Source organism: Ursus americanus, chromosome 13, assembly GCF_024610735.1.
Source record: "Ursus americanus isolate L20-20 chromosome 13, mUrsAme1.1.p, whole genome shotgun sequence".
Taxonomy (NCBI): domain Eukaryota; kingdom Metazoa; phylum Chordata; class Mammalia; order Carnivora; family Ursidae; genus Ursus; species Ursus americanus.
In genome coordinates this window covers 55369350-55395976 of record NC_142139.1, presented here as the reverse complement: position 1 = coordinate 55395976, position 26627 = coordinate 55369350, and the positions used below count along the sequence as shown (strand labels likewise).

The following is a 26627-nucleotide window of genomic DNA, read 5'->3' as shown; positions in this document are numbered from 1 at the left end:
AAGTAATTTTAAATCATGGCAGCATTCTGCTAACAAATATGACTGCCCATGTGTAAAAATGAAATGCGGGGAAAATATAGTAGGTGATTTAGAGGAATAGAAATGAAAGATGTGAAATAGAAAAGTGAATTATATCTGTTTAAAGTGAGATAATGCATTATACATGTGGAGAGCTAAAAGAGACAAAAAGATCACTGGCTCCAGCTTCCTCATTTTATGGATGAGGACCAGAACTGTGGTCTTTGGTCTGCAGTTCACTGGTTCCCACCATACCACGATGTGTCTACCTACATGCACATACTTTTATTTTTCTGAACATGCCAACTGTGTTGCCCAGCAGTTCACTCCTAGGCATATATCCAGTATCCAGATGAGTGTTTATGTCCACCAAAACATACACACAAGATTATTCATGGCAGCATTGTTCTTTTTTTTTTTTTTTTTAAGATTTTATTTATTTTTTGAGAGAGAGTGAGAGGGATCACAGAAGGAGAGGGAGAGCCAGACTCGCTGCTGAGTGGAGAGCCCGACCTGGGGCTCGATCCCAGGACCACAAGATCATGACCTGAAGTGAAGGCAGACACTTAACTGACTGAGCCACTCAAGTGCCCCGACAGCATTGCTCTTAATAGCCAAATTCTATAGGAAGAAAGGAAGGAGAAAGGGAAGGAGAGGAGAGAGAAAAAGAAGGGGACCCCAAATATAAATCAACAATAGAATGCATGAATAAATTGTAATGTATTCGCACAATGGAATATTACATAGCACTTAAAAAAAAAGATGAATCATAGAGCCATATGGGTAAATCTCAAAAAGTATATTGTTGAATGAAAGAAGCAAGACATAGGAAAATCCAGAGTGCATGTTATTTATATGTCTGTTTTTAAGCTCCTTGAGGACTGGGACCATTTCTCTGCATGTGTAGATCTCTAGACCCTGGCACATTATCCAGCACATAATATATGATACAGAAAAAGATGCAGAGGAAGCACCCAGTATTTTTATAATGAAAAAAAAACAGCAGGAAATATAGGGAACAATACTTTATTTCTTATGTTTATTTCAGGGCACAGAAACCTAAAATTTTAATACAATATTAACTATAACTGACACTTGGCTACATATGAACAGGACTAGACTACAGTAATATTTCAGGCTATTTCAAAGCAGACATTACTAATGGAACCTATGATTTGATACGAGGATTAATTTAACTAAGATATCAGGTAGATGTGATAGTTTTTTTTCAATTCCTATTTTTGGCCTTAATGAGAAGGAAGCCTTCTCAGCTCCTTCCCTTATTTCTTACTCAGTGCAACATGGATTGAGTTAATTGGTCAGATTCTTGCATATAGATTAAGTCATGCTTTGAGGATTTGTGACTTGGGATCTAAATGAGCTTATATTAGAAGGCATTTTCTGAGTCCTTTTCTTCTGGCATTTCTGAGGTTTGGGCCACTGTCATAATAAAACAACATTACATTTCTTCCTTTGCGCATCTGGATTTTCTTAGGGACCACCAGAAGGTGAGATGGTTAGACCAAGGTAGGATTTGTAAATTCTGGATCTCTTGGTTAAAGGCCATTATAATGTTATAATAAGGCCACCCTTTAACAGTACCTCATTTCTTCATTCCTCAACGTATAACACAGAGTCCCTACGATCCTCTTTCTCCTGCCGTTGGTACTCCAGGCATTGATAGGTGTTAATGGTGGCATTACTGCCTATTATCCTTGAAAGTTTATCATGTGGAAAAAATCCTTGAAGTCTGAAGGAGATGCATGCTCATGTTTGAAAAAGATGTACCCTACTAATTGTAGATCAGACAGGCCAGATGAATTCAAGTCCCTGGGGAGCCACAGGAACAAATTGTTAATCCATTTGCAATCATCTATAGAAGCCCTGGCTACTGAGCTGCAATTAGTACAGCTTTGTGAGCGGCTGGTTGTGCTGGAGCAAGTTCACTTTGTTAAATATTGACTGACAGGATTTCCGTTCTTCCAGTAGGACATTCTCATCAACAGGGTAAGGAGACATGGTCCTAACCATTTAGGTGGGTGGAAAATAGCGTTTGATGATGGTATTTTATCTAAAGGCATTTGTGAAATGCTGACCATGCAAAGCTGAGATGAGAAAATCCCTATTATCCTTAATATTTACCTAAATTACCTTTTTAAGAAGTCTGTTATTTTTTATCTTAATTTTTTTTTATGAGAGGTTAAACTAAGTGCGTAATGATTTCCTATTTTACTATAATATCTAAGTAAGTTCTGTACAGCTTGTCATTATTGCACTTTCTGGAAACATTTTATTACACTCAGGGAAAACAAATTTTGTATTCCTTCCTTTCTTGCTGGTGTTACCAGCCTGGTGTGCAGCTTTTGACACCTTGGACCCTTTATAGTCAGAAAACTTTTCAAATAGACAAGTTAGCTTGCCAATAGGACTTGGATTTCATGTTTTACCCCCTTGTGATTTTAAACTGTATGCATGTATGAAAAGAACTGATGCAATGACATGACAAACAGATATCAAGAATGTCTACCAACTTTTTTGTGAACGCCTCCCAAAATTCATAGAAGCAGGAGGTTAATTTATGTGGCAGTGCATGAGTTAACATGTAATGGTTTTATTCTTTGTCATCTTGCCATTTTTACCAAACCCAAAAGTTGCCCCTTCGATGTTCACTTGTGCTCTGCGCGAATATCCGGCCATTATCGGGCAACAGAGTATTCAGTCAGACAAATGTACCCTTTTAATTGCTCCTCTTTAGATTTCATCAGTGAGCTGAAATGAATCTTCATTTGTTAATGGCAAATTTTAAAATTAGATATTCTGCAAATTCTCGGGGAAATTTTTTTACCTTGTTGGTCTCTAATTAGAATGGTTTGTTCTTGATTTAACATCTATTGGTGACAAATGTAATAAAATCCCAGTATTGAGAGAAAAGACACCTCACGTGGGGAAAAAAGGTATACTTGCGTGTGCAAACTGTAAAGTGGTGATGTTCAATTCTAGATAAAAGCTGGTTGAAAATAAATCTCAGTGAGTCCTTGAGAATTGTGTAACTGTCTTGTGTCGATTCCTTGGTTTGCAGTTTAACTCGGCTGCGAAGCAGCTGATAGAATGGGATAAGCCTTCTGTGCCAGGAGTTGATGCTGGAGAATGTACTTCGGCAGCAGCCCAGAACAGCAATGCCCCAAAGCACTCTGACACCAAGAAGAACACCAAAAAGCGGCACTCCTTTACGTCTCTCACCATGGCCAGCAAATCCTCCCAGGCATCCCAGAATCGCCACTCCATGGAGATCAGCCCTCCTGTCCTCATCAGCTCCAGTAACCCCACAGCTGCTGCGCGCATCAGCGAGCTGTCTGGCCTTTCCTGCAGTGCCCCTTCTCAGGTAAATCATATAAAGGTGTGAAAGGAGCTCAGGCACAAAGTGATCTACCCACAAACGTGTGTTTTCACTAGCTGAAAAATACGGTTTATTTTTGCATTCAGGAGAGAATAGCTTTCCTAAAAAAAAAAAAAAGAAAGAAAGAAAATAGTAGCTTTCCTGGGAAGTAAAGCCTTTCTTCATTCTGTAGGTAGAAAAATAGAGACGAGAAAACTAACCTGAAACTACCCAGTCATTTTCAAAGGAAGGGTTGGAAATGACAAAATGGTTTAAATAATGCTTAGTTTCAAGCAACTGCTCAGTGTTACAGAACCTTGTCACAAGGCTGCTTTGGGAGATCTTGCCAACGAAAATTTTATCTTCATCCCAACTGAAGATGCTACAGTTGAAACTCATAGTTGATAGTTGCCTGCATCTGTGTGACTTACCCTGCTATTTAAGCTTCCCAGTAAGCGTTATAGAGAGGGGAAAAAAAAAAAAAAGAGGACGTGAAGAAACATTTAATTTAAAATAGAAATTAGCCTGGCTTTTTAAAAAATCTCATTAGTTCATCAAGGCTTTGGACTGTCTTAAGAAATAGCTGCACATTATTCTTGTGTTAATGAGAATACACAAGATGATTGGAAACATGCATTCAGTCAGCAGGCATTTCTTGGGTGCCTTATTATTAGACCCTTCTAGGCACCACGTATACTGTGATAATGAGCTATAGGACTTCCCTGTGTTAGGCCTTAATTCTGGACTGCAAAATGAGCCCACTAAAGTGGCTCTGCCTAAGTCACAGGGCTGCTGTAATTATCCAATTAGATGATGGCTGTATTTTTCCTCAACCCAAAGGTCAGAGAGCCGGTCCCAAAGCAGCCTGTCGCAGTGGGAGAAATTTCTTTCAAGTCTCATATTTACTTTTTAAAATTCATGCAGATTTTACCTTCTACTTTATAATATAGCTGTAGTTAAAAAACACACACACACACATACAAAAATCAGTTATTTTCCTTTAAAGAAACAAACACACAGCCCTGGTCCTCAGAAAGTTTACAGTTAATTAAAGTGCCTGTTTTGGACCACAAAATAAAAATTTACAACACGGTTTTTGGTATTCCCTTGCCAATTTTACTAAAAATTGTTTTCTCTCAGCCTCATTTATTTGACCCCGCTCCCTTAGATTCATCCAGCATGTTGTGAGGTAAATGCATTCATTTTCTGAATGGGATTGTGGTTTGTTGGTGTTTTTTAGGTGGTGGGGAAATGATGCTTTTGATCTTATGAGGAAACTAGGGAACACAGACATACCCCACTAGAACATAAGTAAGTGTGATGAGGGGAGAGGTTTTTGTTTTGTTCACCAATATATCCCAGATGTCAGATATACAATAAGTATTTATTGAATGAATGAGTCTCTTGAAAAATGGGTAGAGAGGAGAACTGTGTTACTGTACATGTAACTAATTATACCTGTGTGAAAGGTAGACATGGATTATAGATTGGAGTAAGAAGTACCAAGTGAGTTTACTCTGGAAAGGTTCAAAAGGTTTTTTTGAATAAGGTTTTGACGGAGGTGGTTAGTAATGATGGCCATTTACTACAAGAAAATTGAATATTTGAGTTTTTATTTTGCCACCTAGCAACATTTACACAATGATGTTTTGTTAAAATAAATGGTAAGTTTCTGGTAAGAACAGTGTGGCAACTCAGAATAGGAGTAGCTTTAAAAGAATAGACGGTAATCTTTTGGCATTAGAGAAAATTAAAAGAGAAAGGAGGATAAACCTAGCATTTATATCTTTTGTAGAGAACTCAGCCGTCAGGTGTGAGCATGTCTGACGCTGCCACACCAGAGCTGGGAATGAAGACTATAAAAGTGGAGCTATTTTTGTTTTGGTTGAAGTAGCTTAGGAAACAAGGCTCTTTCTGTGTTCCTTTAAAACAGTTTCCCCTTCAACCATTCCACCCCTCCTCGCATATTCTAATTCATTCTGTTTTAGGTGGTAATGTGTTGCCTCAGGGAGAAGTTATTTCAAGAAGCCGATGGGAGATGTTTCAAGTGCTGCCTGGCTTCTTCAGCCCAGGTTTACAGAAAACACTACTTGTCTAGTGTACTGGGTACATTGGAGGGAAGCACAGTTCATAATAAAGCAGTGAGTGTGTGTAGCATAGGTGACAAGGCAAACATTCTCTCAACCATGGAGATCAGTGTATATGGAAAGATGGCTCATGTGAGACTGTTTAAAGTAGGGCTGCCCTTTCCTTTGCCCCGAAAAGGACCAAGCAGAAGATTTGATTCCTCCTCCTGTGGCCCATTTTCTCTTTTCTTTTTTCTTTTCTTTTTTTTTTTTTTCTCTTTTTTTCAGTGCTGAGAAAAAGGATGTTTTATTATCTTGACTTGGCCCGTTTTCTCTCTTGCTTTTCCTTAATTAGGTTTGGTTGCACTTAGAAAATCTGCAGTAAGGAGCCCAGAGAATTGAGTGTTCATTTCTCTCACCTGACTGGAATCCACATATAGGCAGCCAGTGCTGGTGTGATGGCGCTTTTTAGCTCACCTTTCCATCATATGGGTAGAACCTTACCTTATGTTTCTATTATGGAATTTAGAGATCTCGCCATGACATCCAAATTCTAGGCAACAGGATGGGGAAATGGACAGAAGAAAGGAGCAAAGGGCTAGCTTGCTATTATATTTGGTGACTATTGAGTAAAGGCTGAACTTTCAAATACATAAATCGGAAGATTATTTATAGACTGTGCTGTCCAGGTGGGTCGCCAAAACAAATATGCACAGATGTCTGTGACTGACATCTATAAAAGCATATGATGCTGTAGGTGATGAAGACATTTTGTTTCCTCCTCTGGCCACACTCAGATTTTTTGGCCTCTGCCAGCTGGAGGAATGCTTCATAATATTAAGAGTTTTTGTGGCATTTTCTATTGCCAGTGGCTTCAGGGGAGCCAAAGGTGCACCCACTCATTTCCATTTGCTTTCCCCACCTCTTTCCCTCTCCACAGAGCTCTTTCTTGTGGGGGAGCCCAAGCTAATTTGCCATTCTAGGAAGAAAAGAACAGTAAAAAGTCGATTTTTCCCAGTTCAAGGCATTTATTCGGGACATGCTGACCCTCAGCTGGTTTGCGTCTGCTGCTGCTTCTGCTTTAGTCATTCTTTGGTGACTTTTATCTCTTCCTTGACTGCAGGGTTAGGAGTGGCCCTGTGTTGGCTGGTGCCTGCAGGAGTCTCTGTTCACTGCTTCACTCCCGTGTCTATGATGGCAAACACCTTAGAGGGCCTCTGCTCCAGCTCCTCACAGGGTATTGAGGGGTTTTGTCCAAAACCATGAGTTCATTAGCATTTAACTATCTTGATTCCCACCTTGTGGCTTCTAGAGAAGCATCAGTCAATCACGAGATCTTTCTTAGACATTTGTAGGGTCAGGCCCAGGAAGCAGTATTTTGGTGTTTTTTCTACCCCAGAGGTTCCATGATAATGGCGTGCACTTTGAAGTGAGCTTCATTGTATGTTCTCAGAAAGACTCCATCTTTTATGTGGTACCAACTTACAAATGTCTTTGGGGTATGTATATAAACAGATTTATTGGTTAAAACAGCTATAGGCCATTGGATTTTATCCTAGGATGAAAAATTAGCGTGCTTCCCATTAGAAATTGATTGGAAATAGACTTTGGTTCACAGGAGAGACAAAAAATGAGGGTTTGGGGAGAAACTCTTGTTAGGGCATCCCTTAGATCTGTGTAGTTTAAGCCTTTGGTTCAGTCATTGTATGAGCTAACAGATGTGGACTCCGGGGCGCCTGGGTGGCACAGCGGTTAAGCGTCTGCCTTCGGCTCAGGGCGTGATCCCGGCGTTATGGGATCAAGCCCCACATCAGGTTCCTCTGCTATGGGCCTGCTTCTTCCTCTCCCACTCCCCCTGCTTGTGTTCCCTCTCTCGCTGGCTGTCTCTATCTCTGTTGAATAAATAAATAAAATCTTAAAAAAAAAAAAAGATGTGGATTCCATGTTAACAAAGATTTATCTGTGGAAATAACTTGTATGCTGTGATGCTGATTATTCCTGGCCTTGGTAAGACCTAACCCAGCTGCGAAACTCAGTTTCCTTCAGGCTTCTGGGAACTAATCTCTGGGAGCTTTTCTTTGTCCTGATAATCTTTTTCTTAACATACGGGAATTGAGGGAGCTATGTTTGGGATTAAGTTTTATTACCAAAGGCCTGGCGTTGTTGGTGCATCATTGTTTCCTTGGGGAGACAAGGTACCAGACAACCATATTCCTTTAATAGTAGAGGAAAAGCATCCCATTTGTGCAGGAACCCACACACCTACTTCTGCAGCATCAAGTAACGACGGACTTCTGCAATTGGACCTGATATGCAATGTGAGTGAAACTGATCGAGTAACTGAACACAGGCAATAAAATGACCTGAATAACTCAATTTCTTTCTAGTAAATTAATCTTGGATAGTATCAAGGATAAGACACCTTTGAAAACAGCTAATTTGGCTTGACATTGTTCCTTTAAAGGTTTTATAAATAATTACCTGCTCTAGGCATGTCTAGGCAGCTGCATTTTAATTATGCATCCCAACTGAAAAGTAGAAGTCATGAAAAATGATCCTGAGAATAACAAAATACCTTAAGCACTTCACATAGATTTACATATTGATAGACAGGTGAGTATTCAGCTACGACCTACCTTAACAGGATCTTCAGGGAAATTGCTAGTGGGCCAGTCAAGCACCAGACTAACCATCTGAAAGGTCAGTTTGGTTCACAGTGGCTTCCCAAGTGAGGCAGTGTGTTATTGAGAAAGCCAACAGCAGTTGAATTCTGTATGTAAAACGTCACAGGAGCCAGCATTTATCACGCGACCGCCCAGTGTCGAATACAGATTAGGTAATCAGTAAATGTGGATTGAAGCGACTGAAAGAGCTTCTGCCTTCCCCAAATAATAGAAACTACAGATATATTTTTAAAGTGTGACTTTTCTCCCCAAGGTTTAGCCAGTACAGTTTGTTGTATTAAATGTAGTTGTCTTTTAATTCACTTTGTTTTTCTCTTGGCAGGTTCATATCAGTACCACCGGGTTAATTGTGACCCCACCCCCCAGCAGCCCAGTGACAACTGGCCCCTCGTTCACTTTCCCATCGGATGTTCCCTACCCAGCTGCCCTTGGAGTGAGTACAGCTTCTCCATCTCTGTTTCTCTCTTAGGTATTTAGTCCCATGAATCTGGCACACCCCACCTCCTAACACCTGCAGTTCACGTTGACACTTGCTAGGTGGGGGCAGATCTCTTTCATCTGTTATCTCTGTTCATCTCACAGAAAAAATGAGAAAGTCTCTTGCTTGCAGCCTGCATAATTTTTAACGGTGAGGATCAGTGGCCTGAAGCCATTAGAAGACTTCTTTAAAATACTTTTAATTTTCATTAACGTTTAGCCTGATTTCCCGAAGGCTTAACCAAAAATTTCTTTTTCATTTCTTTTGAGTTTCTAGACTTCACTTATTTCTTTTCTTTTTTTTTTTTTATGTTCCGTTATCCACTGTAAACTTTACTTATTTCTTACAAAGACACCTTTATAGAAATACTGAGGAAACCGGGATCCCAAAAGCTAAACTGTTTTGAGTCACATGATGAGCCGATTGCAAATCTCTCCATTTATGATTCACCTTTGGTTTCTCGTCTTCCACTACGGTAGCTGTAGCTATGCTGCCTTGGAAGCCTCCCTCAGATTGTGTTGATTTTCCTTCTGAAGACATAGCATCCTACAGAGTCTAAACACCACTTGCTTTACAACATCCTCACGGGAGAAATTAATAAGAGAAGTGAGGGCAGCCAAGGGAGATACAGAGAAGAACACTATGGAGAGCAAATTAAAAGGGAAGAAGAAACAAGCAAATTCAACCTTACATAGCAGAAACACAATAGTTTAAATCCCCGTTTCCTGAAATTGCACATGAACTACAAGGAACCAGCAATTGTGAGACATTTCTCATCCAGGCCAGTGCTTTCAGACTGTTTCTTTCAGTGCTAAGTCACATGAGAATAGAAAAGATAGATGCCTGCATCAGATCTCCCCAGTGGGCCCCAATCCTGTAAATTGCTTTACAGAGTCTCACCTGGCTGTGATGCTCTCAGAGAAACAGCGTGGCCCAGTGATGGGGACACAGACCTGGGCTGAAAGCCCAGCTCAGCCACTTATTTGTTTACATGACCATGAAAAGTTACTCAGCCTCTTTAAGCTTCAGTGTCCCTACCTATAAAATGAAACTAACACTATCTACTTTGGAGAGTTCACACCATGCCTAGAATGTAGTGGGGATGACTATTCCGGATCTCATTATTGGTCTCGATTGAGGACTGTTGCAAGGTGGGCCTGTGACACGTGCCACTAGTTGGCTCTCAGAATGCCTCAGAGGGCCTGGGTCATTGTGTTATGGTTTCTCTGCTCTCTGTACCAGAAATAGTGAGTCTTCTAGGCAGCTGGTTTGTTTTTAGGTTGTGGATTTTATATATGTTGTAAAGATTATGTTTCCTTCTGCTAGAATGCTTAGAGCCAAATCTGTACCCCCTTCCAGCTAGGACCTCATGACATATTAGCACATTAGTCAAGATGTTGGCTCCATCTAGTTTTATTGTCATTTTCCTTTTGCCTTATTTTACTTTGAAACAAGGTGGGATATAAATAAATGTGGAGTTATTACCTAGCTTGACTTAGACTTTGAAAACTTTATAGAGTTAAGCATGTTCTTGTATTTAAATGGAAGTTAATAATGTTCTGGTTAGAGGTTAAAGTTGTATTTTTTTTTTTTTTAATGTTCCCAGAACGATTACAGCTTCCTTGATAGTACCACTATTTGGTGCAGGAAAATTGTGTTGATTCTTCTGGGGAGAAGATGAAATTCAGTTAACTTATTGAAATGTGGTTTCCATGAGATTCTGTTAGCCCCAGGTGTTTTGACCAGAGCCAAATTCCATAATCATCCTGCCCTCTCATCTCCAGAGAAGACTCTCTCCTTTCCTTCCTTCCCTTCCCACCCCAATACATACACAACCAGTTGATATTTCCATTTCCAGGTGATTACTTCTCGTGGAAAAATTCTAGCATAATTTCTTAAGGGAAAAAGGCTGCTTTTTCTGATCTTAGAAAAATTAATTAGTGGAAAAGACAGGGCTGGCTGAATTTCAGCCCTTGTGGGCTGAAAATTTTACAGTGTAGTAAATGGCCAGTTGCTCTTAGCTGGAGGCACACTCTAGGGCAAATCAATGAGACAGGTCACAAGAGAGCATGAATATATAAAAATTAATTTACATTCAACCATTTCATCCTAGGATTATATAAGAAAGCCTGCATGTTAAGCAAGAGGAAGGTTTATTAAACAGTATGTCTACTGTGCCAATTCCATTTAATGAAAAACTAATTACAAACAGACCTGTCTGTCATCCCAGGAGATGTCTAGATCTCAAAGTCCCTGGTAGGTTGGCAGCAATGTTTTGGATTTAATATGTTAAGTTGAAGTGGGGGAAAAATCTCAGTAGCATGTCCCCTCTGTATCTTACATTAATCATGACAAGTATCCTATTTAAAATTTGAAATATTTTCAAAGAATTTGAGCACTATCACAGCAATAGTATGCAGCTTGGTAGAGAGGAAACCATGCTTTTCATGGTGTGGATTTATTAGATAATAAATGCCAACAGTAGAATAGGAAAAAATTATTTCTAGTATTTTTATCATGAATTGAGACTTTCTAATCTTTTATGCAGAATGAAGTTAGGAGCATGTTGTCCTATACATTTCACATGTAACAGTTAAAATGTTAGATACCTAATATTAGGAGCAAAACTGACATTATATCTATCTAATTCAGACATAAGGCTATTAATAGTAGTGAGGGGTTTTTTTCCCAACTAATTTTGTGAAGGGAGGAGGGTGAGGATCTATATTAGTCTTGTATTTTCTGCACAGGGGCAGAGCTCTTAAGTAAGTGATTCATAATCCCCAATCCCCTGTACCAGCTGAGAGGTATTTAGCTGTAAGATGTCACGAGTTAGGCAGGTCAGTAAAGGCCAAATACAGCCCGTGGCTAACTTACAGACAGATTGCATTCCAAAAATGTGTAACCCTAACTAAAAAATTTTACACATACACACATAGTGTATGTGCGTGTATTTAGAGAAGCAAATTAAATGATGTCGGGTTCTCAGAATAGCCAATATGTAATTAGTCCATTGAAGCCCCATGGTGGAAGGCTCAGCAGGACTTTCTGCAATCGACAGGATCAGGGAAGGGCTCTGGAAGTGGAGTGCAACTGCCAACATTGATAGTTCGAGAGGTACAAGTTGAGCCTTTGGAATTGGTGGGAGTTCTGAAAATCAGGATTAGGGGTAGAAGATGGCCAGAACGTTCCCAGCAATGACAGAAAAGGACTCTAGCATCTCAGGAACCAAAGCCTGTGGATCCATATCATATTGTCCTAAGAGAGGGAGAAGCACAGAACGTTTTCTCATTTGTGAAAAGCTCACTGGGGATCTGTTAACTTCTGTCTGCGAAGCTGGGTGACAGCAATACAAAGATGAGTAAGACAGTTTTCTGACTTCATAGTCTCATGAATCATAACAACCGCTTCTCTTTATTGGGCTTCTGCTGTGCTTCAGGGCACTGGGAAAGGCAGCTTTACCTAAACTATTTCTAATTATAACTCCATCTCACAGACTGGTATATTAAGGCAAAGAGATCTTAGGTAATTTATACAAAATCAATTAATATCATAGATAGCTCTTCTTACATACCAAATGTAGAACAAGCTATAATTTGTGAGGGAAATTCCATTCCTGGAGAGATTTTTAAAAAGTGCCAAATTCTTAATTACATCTTCCCCTTTAGACATAATCATCTAAGCATCTATTTCTAGTAATTTTTAAAATATGTTCTTTAATTTTATTTCTTTTCCTTCATAGCTGTACCCACAGCTGACTGGCTTAATTCCAGTGAGCATCCAGTTGAGCCTTAAGACTTGACCTTCCATCGTGATCTTAATTGTATTGAATTCTGACACCTAAGTTTGTTTTTTTTTTTAATCACTAGTGTCAGTGTTTCTACTTTTCTACTTCCTACTTGTCGTCATAAGATAAAGCAAACTGTTCACATAATTGCACAAACACTGCTCTACACAGGCTGAAGTGGCTGACACTCCTGACTTGAGGGAGCGTGAGCACGAAGCCCCTTGAACTGTTTCTCCATCAGCCTGTATACGTGCATTTGGGTTCAGTACCCAGAGAGGCTGTTTAGAGATGTTGATGTGTAGAGTTGAAAGTGGTTGATTGGAAATCAGTTGTTTAGGAAAAACATAAAAATAAAGGATGCTGGCATTGGGGAATGTTATGTGGTATTTGCCCAAGGGACCCAGAAATGCCCAAAGTCTATCCTGCCAGTCTCTTTTCTACCCTGGGAGGTAGAAATCAACCTGAGGGAAATGCACACCTAAAGGACAATTGGAAAGAAAATGAATCCTTTATTGTCTGTTGAACTTGTGCCCCAAACTCCAGAGCACTTTACTGGTAGGGTGGCCTGCAGCCCGTGGCCTGGGCTTAAAACCTAATGGATCTTGTCACCTGTCTTTAGCCAAATCCAGACCTAACCACTCTTTGGTTGCATGAAAGGGCAAAAAGAGGAGAGAGCACTGGAGCAGAGTGGTATCACATTCACACACTACAACTTTTCACTCACAATGTGCACTAGCAAATGTGGCTTCTCTGGCTTAGAATCCAGTCCTTTCAGAGAGGATACTTCTTTTCTGGTGTTCATTCTAACATAGGAGGGACATTAAGGACTGCCCTAAGACACTGAGCTAAGATTGGAATCTATGTTTTCCTGACTCCAAAGCCCACCTCCTTCTACAGTGTTAAAGCTGATGCTGCTTTCAAGGTCAGTGGGTCAGGGGAACAGAACCTGGACGTGGCAAAGTATGGTCATTTCACATTCGCCTGTTTTTAAGCCAAATGTTATTCAGAAATAGCAATTCTTGCCTCAGACCATTGCCACAGACTGTGAACAGAAGATCCGAATCTATAGAAACACAAGGAGGAATCTCATTTTTAATGAATAACAGAATAACATCCAGTTTTCGACATGAGTATTTCTGTGGCCTGGCCCATAGCTCTAGACAACTTTACTTTGATACTATAGACCTGCTGCATTTCCATAAAATAAAACTACAAGTGAGGAGTGCTTTTTAAGCTCTTATTAATTTAGTATGCAATGTCTTGTGAAAATGGCATTGAAGTGTAGTATTTGGTTCTGAACAATTTTAACACAATATGATGAGCAAAATGTGATTGATACCTTTTGCAGGTCCATAGATGTTTTTTGCTGCTGGTGGAGAGTGTGTCTTGGCCTCTGGGGCCTGCTCTGGCCTGGACTATGAAATAATAAGCAGGTCTCCAGGTCAGCTCTGGGTGAATGAAAGGCTGTGGTTTGTTCTGTAGAAATTTCAGGTCTTGCAGGATAGCAAACTGCCTGAAGCACAGCACACAGTGGATTACCTTTTGAACTTCCACATCACCAGATTATTTCAGTTTAAGTTGTTTATAAAGCAACCCACAGTACTTCCTAGTCTGTCACAGCCCTGGACTCACCAGAGCCCTATCATTTTACCCGCCCCACAGAGCTGAACAACATCGAGGAATCTGATTTTAATCAGACTTTCTCTCTCGGTCTTTGTGTGCTTATATACAGAGTACACGTGCACACACATACGCACATTTCCCCCAAAGATATATAACCCAACACTGGGGGGAAATCTGCCCAGTTTTATAACTGTTTCAGCTACAAAAAAAGGGAGAGAACTGCATTTTCTCTCAAGCACAACCTTTGGGGTCTTTCAGAATATCCTCCTCTAAGCCGTATCTCCAATGACTTCTAACTTAACTCTTTGTGAAAGCAATGTGCGTGAAACATTAGTCTACTGTATTTTTTAACTGTAAGAGTTGACCTTTTTTTATATTCTGTTAACAGAATGTGACTTTTTTTTTTATCAGGTCCGTAGTTTTTTTTTACTTTTTCTTCATAGGGCTAATTTAGTGCAGCCTCTGTTTTAATAAAGTTAAGATATAACAGACAATTTTAATTTCCTTTCCTCTTGAAAATACAATTCTACTCAGAGTGTGAAATGGAGCTTGTTGGTTCTGTGGCTTAGGTACTATTTTAAGTAATTTCCAGGAGCAGTTCTCATTGGGCTCCTTGTGGAGCGCGTGCACTGGCCTTCCTCCTTCCCACAGCCATGCTGTTTGGAGGTTGGGCTTTAGAAGATTTCAGTGGAAATCAGTTGAGTTGTAATTTTACAGTCTCCATATATTACCCCGAGTACAGTCTAGACATGTTATCTGTCTTACCCTGTTGTTATTGCCAATGAACTGCCCTGGTCACGTGTGCTGAGTGTTTTACCAGGATTATCTTTGTTTCTCTCTACTTTGTCACTGGGGGGAGACTGAATGGAGTGAGTGCTTGACCTTCTCGTGGTCAAAGGTTTTGAAGACTCTAAGTCCCCCAGTGCTTGCAATTCCAGAGTTGTAGCAACTCTTAAGGCTGCCATGTTTTGTATGGAAAATGTGAGTAATGTTCATGTGGTTCTAACTCTGAGCTGCCCTCTGCCTTGTCCAGGTCAGCACTCTGTACACAGCTCTGCGCCTCATTTATTTCTGCACTGCATGTTCCACAATGCCTTCAGCTTCGCTATGGGAAAAATCCTTCTCCAAAGTCACTGCAGCAAAAAAATTAAATATAATGTGTGAAACAGTTGCAACATTTGTCTAGAATTCTGAATTTTTTTTCTACTCAGTTTATTGTGTTTCTGGAACTATGTACATTAACAGTCAGATGAAGCAAATGTTGATGAGATGTGCATTTTTATTTCACAATGTGGAAACAAAGTGCTATAAACTATGTTAGAGATCATTGGATTTTTCGTATTTATACACTGATGTGTAGAAGCCATTTATGCTTTCCTAGGTGCATTCTTTAGTCTCCTTATTTCTCTTTTGATTCAGTTTTTACATCTAGTGGTTCAAAGATTTCGGGAAGGCGAGGTGGGGGTTCAGGCAAGTCTTTGTGTGCCTGTTTTCCCAGGAGTTTCAGTATACAGACCCTTAAGAATCATCTGGGGTTTATAGATCAGAAAGTAACAATTGCTCCATTGATTTTCAAAAGGCATGGAATCCTGTAGGCAGAACCCCATTAGGCTGTGCCCATAAAGGAACCAGCAGCTTTTCACTGGTGCACTTGTTAAAGATTACCAGCCTTGATAGTACTAAATTTCAAAAGCTGGCAAAGTTAAGAAAAGAATAAGCAAAAGTAGCAACAATAGCCCAGTGATTGTGGCTTGCTATTGTTTGGGCTTTTTGGAAACCAGGCATCAAAGGAAATTTTCTTCTGAAGGAATGGTTTGAGATATAGTGCAGCTGAATTGTTTTGTGTTGTGTTTAAGTTTCAAGTTACAGAAACAATCACAAATTAATTCCTGGCAAGCAGTGTGACATTATAGCTGCCCCCTTGAAAAGCGTTGGGGTTCTACCCAAGTCTATACTGAAAAATGCTATTAATCTTAAAATTACATGCTGTTGTTCCATTTTTTTCTTTCCCTCTTCCCAAGTGTCATTACTTACCTGTTTGCTGAAAAAGTTGCTATGGCTCTAAGATCTTAAAGGAGAACAAGGGATGAGTTTTTTTTTTTAAAAGGAGGCTTTCATACAAGGTAGCCTGCTGGTTCTGCTCCCTGTGGATTCCATTAAAGTCTTTTCCTATGGATTCCTGATTCCTCTTCCCTCCTGCGTTCCATAAATGATGTAAATAAATAAATCATTCATTATTATTCTCTCTCTCTCCCCTCATACCAGACGATGAATCCTCCTCTTCCGCCACCCCCTTTATTGGCCTCCACACCTCCGGGCGCTGCTGCTGCTGCTGCTGCTGCTGCTGCTGCTGCTGCCGGAATGGGACCGAGGCCCACAGCGGGACCCGCTGACCAGATTGCACATTTACGGCCTCAGACTCGCCCCAGTGTGTAAGTGAGGGTGTCATTTATTACGGCTTTAAAGTTCATGTCAGACTAAGCCCAAACAGCGGAGGTAGAGAAACACCTTTCAGATAGGAGCTGGTGACAGGCTTATGGCTCACCAAAGTGGTTTGTGTTCTGCAGACTTATACCCAGTCATGCATATAATTAGGAAACTGCTGAAACAAAATGGGTCCAACACATGAGATCCCTAGGCAGCCATCCTGCTGAGTGAAGGCCTTTTACAGTTTAGGGAAACAGTGTTTGCTTCTTCATGCTCTTATATGTACATGGAGCCATCTTTTTGTATAAATTCTGTTTGAGCGTTTTGCCTCCATTTTCATTCCTTGCATTAGGATACTAAGGAATAGGAAGGTATTCCACACAAATCAGATATAGAGGGAGGGTGCATGTGAAAAGTTCTTTAAGTCCCCAGCAATAAGTATCCAGAAAAGTCTTGTTAGTTGTTTACCAGTGGCAAACTACAGCTAGATTTTTGTGGCTCTTACACTGTGTGATTTTATACATGGACACTTTAGAGCCCTGGTTTAAAAAAAAAAAACAAACTGTCGCCTGCCTGGTTTCCATATGTTGGTGGCACAGTCACCTTACATTGTAGGGTGGTTTTGCACTCTCTATGATCTGGGCTTTTTTTCCTTTTGACTTTTTCAAATTCATTATTTTTCCTGGCTGAGCATACAAAAGCAGGTGCAACCCAAGCCTCTAGGTTCAGCTTGTGTGTGGAAGGCAGTGTGTTGTGCCTCCCAGTGGGATTTCATGCCATATGTCCTCATTTGGGGCTACTTCCCACGTCTAACAAGTGCCATTTGAAGAGCTCAAGTTTCCCATTGGGTCCCTAATCCCCGGCAGCAGGTTAGGCACTTTGGGAAGCTGCATAATTCTTTCACACCCCACGAATACCATTTGGTGGGATAGTCACCTTCACACTGGGGGGTCCAGGTTGGCAGTTCTTAGGAAGGCCTCCGTCTTTTCAGTGTAGGCCGCAAAACCTCTTTGAATGGAAAATTACCAATGCTACTTACAGGTTAAAGGATGATATTTTCTGTTTACATCTGTATTCAAGACTTTGTACCAAGGAAGAGTTTTTGTGCATCCTGGGGTTTATCTGTTACTCAGCCTGAAATCACATACTCTTTTCTATTCTAGGTATGTTGCTATATATCCATACACTCCCCGGAAAGAGGATGAGCTGGAGCTGAGGAAAGGGGAGATGTTTTTAGTGTTTGAGCGTTGCCAGGATGGCTGGTTCAAAGGGACATCGATGCATACCAGCAAGATAGGGGTTTTCCCTGGCAATTATGTAGCACCAGTCACAAGGTATGGTTTTGAATAAATGGTTTACTAAGTTCTAAACAGAGAAGCTTTGTTCTTTTCCATGGTTTTCAGCCTATCCAAGATTCCTTCTCACACTATAATTGCCTGTTACATAGCCAACATTTTAAAAATTCATATCTATACTTGCTGAAATCCCTTCTAACTCTAAAATTCTTAGCTTACTTTTCATATGAGTAATGTGAAATTGTACGTTTCTACCAATATATGTACTGGGTTTTAAGTTATTTGCTTGAACTTATATGTGAGAAGATCCAACTATACCATTTTCAGTATTTTTCTGCTCAAAAATAAAAAATACCATGTTTAGTATAAACAAAAGCTTTATTATTAACATGTTTACATAACACTTAACTATATGCCAGGCAGGCAGATTTCAAAATGCGTATTACACATAATAACTGAGTCCTGAAGCAACTTGTCGATGTAGTTGCTATGATTATCCCCACTTAATAGATGAGTAAACGGAGGCACAGAGAGATTAAATAGCTTGTTTGAGATTGCACAGTGAAGAAGTGCTTAAACCTAGGTGTCTGGCTCTATATTTATTCCAACAGCTTTGTGATTGCCTTGGAATTCTGGCAATTAATTTCTATAATATAGTCAGAAATAAAATTCCTTAAATACGACATTGATCCTTCATCCTTCTTAATTAAGGGTGATTTTGCTCCTCAAGGGAATCTGGCACTGTCTGAACACAGTTTTGGTTGTTACTCTGGAGCATGTGGGAGGACGTTGCTATTGGCATGTGGTGCACAGAAGCCAAGGATGCTGCTAAGTGTCCTACAGTACACAGCACAGCCTCCTACCAAAAAGGAACTGTCTGACCCAAAATGTCCCTGAGGTTGGAAAACCCTGTTACAGGATAATAAGAAGTAAGAGCTTTAAGTATACAAGATTTTCTTTCCTTTTTTTTCCCCCCCAAAATTTATTTAAAGATAGTCTACCTTCTTGTCACTTAGGAAAGTAGCCTAGGAAACTGAATGGGAAGACCTATAATGGCATTGAGGGAGCCCCAGTTTTTAGCTACTGGGCTTTTAATAAATGGTCCAGGTCTAGCTGTGTTAAATCATTCCTCAAACACCCTGATTTTAAATAAATGGCTTAATGAACTGACATGTTTGTCAGCTGTTGGCCTTGATTTATAGGTTGGCCAGCAGCCTAATCAAATGAAAATCACTATTGTTGCAGATGGTGACAGAATGTTAGCTTTAATTTGACTTGCAGATTTTTAATCAATATAAACCTTCTTTTCTGTATATGTTAAAATCTACATTCAGGATCCAGAAGATGGCAGATAGACCTTCCCTGGTGAGAAAAAAACAAACAAAAAACCACCACAACAACTGAGGGAAATAAAACAAACCAAACCACAACAAAGACTAAGTTAATGAAGGGAAGCATTTTCATAACTTTCAAAAACAAATTACTAAAAGTCTCTGGAGAAATGCTTACTTACAATAAATTCTCTGTTATTTATCATAGTAAATAATAAGGATGCTTGAGTTAATGAAGTATTCTACTTAGTAGAAAGTTACTGTATATAGAATTGTTTAAATGAATTTAGAATATAAAAAAAATACATGAGACAAAACTATTTAATAAAGAATTTACGTGATAAAAATAACACATAATGTCATCAAGGACCATAGAAGGAAGAAATTCACATGAAACAATAGAATCATAAGGTCTTAAGCCGAAGCCTTAGGCAAGGCTTCTTGAAAAGAAGAGATTTGTGCTGGACCTTGAAACACATGATATTAAGACAGAGAGAAAAGCCAGAGAGGGGCACCTGGGTGGCTCAGTCGTTAAGCGTCTGCCTTTGGCTCAGGTCGTGATCCCAGGGTCCTGGGATCGAGCCCTGCATTGGGCTCCCTGTTCCACTGGGAGCCTGCTTCTTCCTCTCCCACTCCCCTTGCTTGTGTTCCCTCTCTCGCTGGCTGTCTCTCTCTGTCAAATAAATAAATAAAATCTTAAAAAAAAAAAAAAAAAAAGAAGCCAGAGAGAATATTCCAAGAGTGTGTGCATATGTGTATGTGCACTCGCATGCAGGCCTTTGTGTGATGCAGAACTGGGGGCAAGCAGGGAGAAGGGCAAAAAACATGAGCAAAGCTATGAAAAAGGAGCAAAACTGCTAATGTTATTAGCAGCAATGACAAACAAATCAACTTCTTTGATGGCTGAGGCAGGAGAATCCAGGGCCTTAAAGGCAGTGGAGGTGTTGAGCCTTGATATGGAAAACTGAACCCAGTAACCGCGTATTCTTGAGCAGAATACGACGTGTAATTTTCTGTGACTCACAGTATATTTCCAGACCTTTCTCTCCCTCAGGGCCATCTTTACTTTGAATTTGTGATTCTTATATTTTGTAAAAATAATTCCATTCATTCTTTAAAATGTTCTATCTTAAAGCCCTGAGTCATTTTTCTTGCCTTTAATTCTTCTCTCCCCCATTTTGCTGATGGATTTGGGCTTTCTGTCTCTGTTTCTGTCTTGGCAGGACCGTGACAAATGCTTCCCAAGCTAAAGTCCCTATGTCTACTGCTGGTCAGACAAGTCGAGGGGTGACTATGGTCAGTCCTTCCACTGCAGGAGGGCCTGCCCAGAAGCTCCAGGGAAATGGCATGGCCGGGAGTCCCAGTGTTGTCCCCACAGCCGTGGTGTCAGCAGCTCACATCCAGACAAGTCCTCAGGCTAAGGTCTTGTTGCACATGACCGGGCAGATGACAGTCAACCAGGCCCGCAATGCTGTGAGGACAGGTATGGAGGAGACCAGACTGGAAAGTACCAGAAAGGGGCTGCTTGCCTGATACCAGTTCTTCTGTAACAGATGTTGAGAAAAGCAGATGTCGTGTTACAGTAATGAAGAACATTAGGAAATAAAACAGGCAGTCTAGTCAGTGGTACTCCACATCTGCTTATTTTGGCTAAGCCAAATATGCAGGCATATTAATTCAAGCCTGATCTACAGATTGAAAGTCTGAAAGAAATTAGGCTGATACTAAGAATGTCGATAGGACTTGAAAATATGACTTCTGCAGTCAAGACTGTAGGAGCTCAAATCTCACTGCCATCAGCCACATGACCATGACATTGTACTCCACTAACCGGTGTGCTCTTTCTGATGAACTTAATCTCAAGTCAGTTTTAGACCCAATGGGATCTTAAATAACTTTCTTCTTTCTATAGCATTAAAAACCTACCCAGGAGTCTTGGGTAATAGTGGTGGGGTAAACGTAAATTCTATCATAAAAACCAAAAGAAGGAAAATCGTTAATAAGAAAAGGGAGATTTATTTATTTACTTATTTACTTAGTTATTTATTTAAAAAAGAGAATCATTTTGAAAAGGCCTGGAGGCCCTAATCTGACACTCTAGAGTACCATCAAAGACAGGCTGTGTCCATAAATCTGTGGAAAGACCTTCTCTCTAACTGAACAGCGTGGGGTTATAGCTAAGTTTCCAAGCTCTCAACAGACTAAAGAGCTGATCTGGAAGGAAAACAGCGTCTAGGGACGCAGCTAACATTAAGTGCTTTTAAACTAGCATACATCCATTATTTATTGTAAAAATGCAATAGCAACCTTTCATTATGGTCTGATGTAGTGAAATGAGTCATGTTTTGGTGAGTAGCATTTATTAGAAAGTCAATTTTGCTGTTTTCTCTCCTGTCGTCTACTAGTTGCGGCACATAACCAAGAACGCCCTACAGCCGCGGTGACACCCATCCAGGTACAGAACACCGCCTGCCTGGGCCCTGCATCTGCGGGCCTGCCCCATCATCCTTTGGCCTCCCCACAACTTCCACCTCCAATGGCAGGCCCTGCCACCCACATGGCTGCCGTTAATATGGGTCGAGTCAGTGCCCCCCTGGCTTGTGCTGCGGCTGCTTCACTGACCTGTCCGAGCATCACCACCGCCTCTCTGGAGACCGAGCCCAGTGGCCGGGCGGTGACCATTCTTGCTGGACTCCCCACCTCTCCTGACAGTGCTTCACTGGCTTGTGGGAACAGTTCAGCAACCAAGCCAGACAAGGATAATAAAGTAAGATCAACGTCCTGTTCTTCTGCTTTATGTTGTGTCCCATTCTTTCTAACTAATGAAAGGACTCGTTGTTCAACAATCCTTCAAGTGCTTACCATGTGTGAGTCACCATGCCAGGTGCTCGATTCTTGATTCTTTGCACTGAAACACCCACTAGTTGCCAGGCCTTGTGTTGTATGTTTAGGGAGACCACAGTGAATAAGACTTAGTCACTTCTCGTGCAGCTTACATCTCATGGAAGAATTTCCTTTCCCCTTTAGTTACTCATTTTTTCATCATTGTGCTGTCCTTAATTCTTCCTATTCAGTCAGTTCTACAAAAAAATATTTAATATACAAAAGGATTGAAATTGATCAAAAGTGTTAATTGTGGATTCATTTTTTTCTACAGTGTATTTGATTACAATCAGCATGGACAGTTTTCCTCTTGAAATATGGGTGAAAAATTATTTTCTAAATTCATAGATCTTTAAAAAAAAATCTCTCATTGGGGCTGAATTTCAAAGAAAAAAATAAATGGAAAGCTGTGTTTGAAAGACTAACCTGTGGTTGGGTTTGGAGACAGGTGGTTGGAGGCCAGGGAAATTGATGGTGAGTAATTGTGAACAGAAATCGAAGAGTGATAATAAGGTCTGGATAATTGTATTACAATCAAATGAAGTAGCAACCTGAGGAAAATCCTGTATTTTCCTCAGTATTTTGTGCATTTTCTCCTAAAGTTCTAGCCCAGTTCTGGGAAGCTCTAGGGTAGTCATAAACCCTTAGCCACCTGGTTCAGTGGTAATGTATGTCGCTCTATTTAAATGGTTAGGTAAGCCTATAAATAGGGGTTTATAAGGAAATAAACTTTACAGCCTACTAAAAAGTTAATATTTAATTGTTGGGTTAACCTTAGCGTTTTTGAAAAAGATTGGTATCTGTTCAGTGTTTATAATTAACTACATTAAACTTGTACTCAAGCTGACATGTTCAACTTTGTCAGTATCTTTAAAGAGTTGTCTTGTAGTTTAGAATTTAAGGTTTCGGGACAGTGAGTCACTGAGAACAGAGACTCCAGCTCCTGCCCTCCCAGGAAAGAATTCATTGAATCACAGGCTTGAAAGGGACCTGTGCCAGAGAGAATAATGGCTCCCCAATGACTAAGTCCAAAGCCCTGAAAGGAGAATATGTTTCCTTACGTGGCAAAAGGGATTTTATAAAGGTCTTGAGATGAGGGGATAAATCTACATTATCTGGATGGGCCCCATATAATCACATGGATCTTCCTGAAAGGGAGGCAGGAGGATCGGGTCCAGAGGAGATGTGACATCAGAAGCAGAGATCAGAGTGGTTCAAGGAGGGAACCACAAGCCAAGAAATGCAAGCAGCTTCTTCTAGAATCTGGAAAAGGCAAGGAAACAAATTCTTCCCTAGGGCTTCTGTAAGGGATGAAGCCCTGCTGACACCTTAATTTTAGGACCTGATGTTTACCACGAAGTTTGTGATAATTTGTTACAGCATCAACTACTAGAGGACCTAATGGGTTATCCTTGTTGAGTCCCCATCCTTGACAGATGGCCACTGGCTTCTGTTTGGACACCCTCATTGACTATGAGTGCTCTGGGTCCAGAGAGTCTCATGCCATTTTATTTGAGGGGCAGCAGAAATTGTTCATCTTCTTTCTATATGATGCCTTGACTTATTTCAGAGTTTTCTTCTTTTTTAAGGCTATTCTCCTGAAGTTTTTGTCACTACTCCCTATGTCACAGATTACAAATTTTCCTTCCTAAATCTCCTACCTCATTGAATGTTCCAGAATCACCAGGGAGACTTCTGGTTAATATAAAATCAATAATTCCATGATTAACATGACTGCAGTGTCATTTAGTCTACATTCCTCCATCAGGTCTACAAGGATATCATGGGAGAACTTATCAGATGCCTGTCAAAATCCAGATGTTTTTTACATTCTCCCGTCCTAACTATTCCCCAGTCCCCCATCATTTTAGCTGTTACTTATGTTAGCAAGTGTCTCCTAGAAGAGTCTCCTCCTCAGAGTCTCATTTCCTTTCATTTAATACACTGTTGTAGAATTTTCCAGACAGTCTGCAAAGTGCATTGTTGTCTTCTTTTTTAAATTTGTATTACACATGCCCTTCTTGTCCTGTTGAGTTGACCTGATCTCAGGTTCACCAGGATCTGTCAAAGATTATTTGGTTGCGTTTTAGCTGTTAATTCCCTGTGTATGCTGGGGTGAATTCATCCTGGCAAGTAATTATTGGATCTCTAAATCCGAATCTCTTCACCCATTTCCCTCTTATCAAGGTTTGTTCTTTCTTTCTAGTCTGAAGATTATCCTTCCCTTTCTTCATATCTTCTGAGAACTACCATCCATCTCAAACAGCAGGTCTGTATCTTTCCTGTTCTTCTCGTTTCAAACAATTTTAAGGCTATCCCCCCCCCTTTTTTTTTTCAGGTTTAAGCTGTTATGGGCCATGATATGTTCTTTCTTATGGTTCCTTCTCTTGATCTTTTTGTACCGAGTCCTTTAAAAATTTGAGCCCATTAGGCCACTCTCTGGGGGATCACATTAGTGCCTTTCGATGCCTCCACATTTTCATCTGCTCAGATAATTTGCAGTTGTATGGTTAGAATTTCATTCTGGAGAGCCCTCCCATTCCTCTTGAAGTATCTTTCCTTTTGAGTTTCAGGTCATGCATATATTTGCTTTGAACTTTTAAAATCAGTTCTTTTAAACTTCAGAGTTCAAATCTGACTATAGCTAACGTCTCTTTGGGTGCTTATTTCGAAGTTTTCAATATTTCTGCTTCACCAACTGAAGCTTTCCACCCCCTACTGGTCTCTACCATTCCCCCAGTTGATCAGAATTAGATTCAAAGTGAGATTAAATTATCAACAATTCAAGGAAAAAGTACATTAGAGATTCTAAGTGTATAGGGACCCTAGTTTTAGTTGAGACTTCCAGCAGATATATAGGTATTTGACAATCCTCTTGTTCTCTCTATCTGCTTTCATCATTTTGTGATCAGCATCATCCATTTACTTAAATTCTTTAGAAAGTGTGTGGTGTGTCCCCCAAATGATAGCTTGTTGATTGCCCTGTCCTTTCCTCTATGCATAAATCGTCTGCAGTGAGCTGCCACTGGTGTTCCATAGAGACGTATAACTTTCTGGTGTGCACGCAGGACTACTGCAGCTCCTCGCCTAACTAAGCTATTCCTTTTGAACAATATTTTATTTGGAAGTCTTATCTCAAATGTGTTTTTGTCCTTGACTTAAAAAAAAAAAAAAAAGTTTTTGTCCCTCTAGCTAATTTTGTCCGGTAACTGCGTTCTGTAGTTTAGTAAATAAGCATCTGAAACTCTGCAATATATTTCCAAACATTATCTCAGTTATTTCTTGTTTGAAATCCTGGGCCTGTCTGCCATTGTTATTCTTCTTTTTATGGGATCCCTCATGTCTTCTACAGTTATCAGTTTAACAGCTTTATCTGGACATTTTTCTACCTGCATGTTCAGTTTAAAGGCTTCATTATTTGATCAGCTAGTCTCCAGGCAAATGAGTTTCCCAATCCTTAGGAGATACTCCTGCATGTGTGCATGCGTGTGTGTGTTTTATTGTGTTTTCTTATTATAAAATTTTTTTAAATATACAATATACATACTTATTTAGAAATGAGAGAAAAATTTAAATATCCAAATAGAAAACATAAATATGATCCAAGATTTCAAAGACAGCCATTAATACTATGGTGTATATATACTTTTTTCCCCTCAGTAAATATTATTTTGTTATGTTACGCTTTTATCCAGAAAATAAAATCTTTTTTTTCCAGCGCCAATTATGTAATTGACTGTCCTTATATTTTCTAAGTTTTAGTAGAAGACAAACTGATACATAATAAAAATTCTAAGAGTTTATTTGAGTAAAAACGTATTCAAATCAGGCAGTGCCAAACTGGAAGCGCTTAGGAGCACTCTGCCAATGGGAGCCAGGGGCAGGAATTATGTAGAGGACACATCAAAGCAGAGCAGGGAGGTTTTTTGATTGGCAGTAGTTTAAGTGGTTGCCTTATCTGGGAAAGCCCAGTTGGCTGTTAGTGATTGGTTATCCTTAGGTTTTGATTTCTTAACCTGGGGGTGTTTACAGGTTTAGGTCTTGGTTTGCTAACGGAGGCTGCTAGGACATTAGAAGAGCCTCTAATCCAATCTCTAATAGTTTAACAGTTTTAACCCTCACATAGAGAAAGAAAAGAAACCATCTCTGAGGCTCCACTTTCCTTATGCTTCCATTTCCTTTCCCTACCTTCATAGTGTAAGTTTTGTCTAACATTGTCATTTATTCCCATACCAATCAGCAGCAGGTGTTGGTTCTCGTGCCCTCTGCCATATCCTGGATTTGTTCCTAAAAGATAACATTTCTACAATTAGCCCACAAAAGATCAACATTTAGTGCCTCAAATATCCCACTCCCTAAGTCCTAGTGACTCCCTCCCTTAAGGTGCCATAGGTCTTCAAGCAGTCTGCTGTTTGAGGACCTTTGCTCTTATTCTTGGTTTTCTGAAGCAGAAGGTTCATCTAGTTTTTAAATACCCATTTTCAGGGTGCCTGGTTGGTTCAGTCAGAGCATATGACTCTTGATCTTGGGGTTGTTGGTGTAGAGATTACTTAAAAATAAAACCTTTAAAAAATAAATACCCATTTTCTTCTGTTCTGAACACTTGTCCCAGAGTTCCTACTGATCACTTTCTTTGCTTATATGATTTTCCTTCCTCCC

At 40.0% G+C, this 26627-nt stretch overlaps 1 protein-coding gene across 2 annotated transcripts in view; it reads left to right on the top strand.

Annotated features, from left to right (window-relative positions):
• The window catches only part of SH3RF1 (SH3 domain containing ring finger 1), a 177075-nt gene that overhangs the window by 135306 nt on the left and 15142 nt on the right, over nucleotides 1-26627 (top strand). Inside the window, exons 5-11 of one of the 2 annotated variants that reach the window (XM_087866578.1) lie at nucleotides 3098-3400; nucleotides 8467-8577; nucleotides 16298-16464; nucleotides 17623-17793; nucleotides 20309-20568; nucleotides 21491-21852; nucleotides 24175-24237. In XM_087866578.1, the coding sequence (XP_087722704.1) occupies nucleotides 3098-3400; nucleotides 8467-8577; nucleotides 16298-16464; nucleotides 17623-17793; nucleotides 20309-20568; nucleotides 21491-21852; nucleotides 24175-24237 (1437 nt within the window). The remainder of the gene's footprint in view (nucleotides 1-3097; nucleotides 3401-8466; nucleotides 8578-16297; nucleotides 16465-17622; nucleotides 17794-20308; nucleotides 20569-21490; nucleotides 21853-24174; nucleotides 24238-26627) is intronic. The other variant, XM_045798678.2, reaches the window with a different exon arrangement.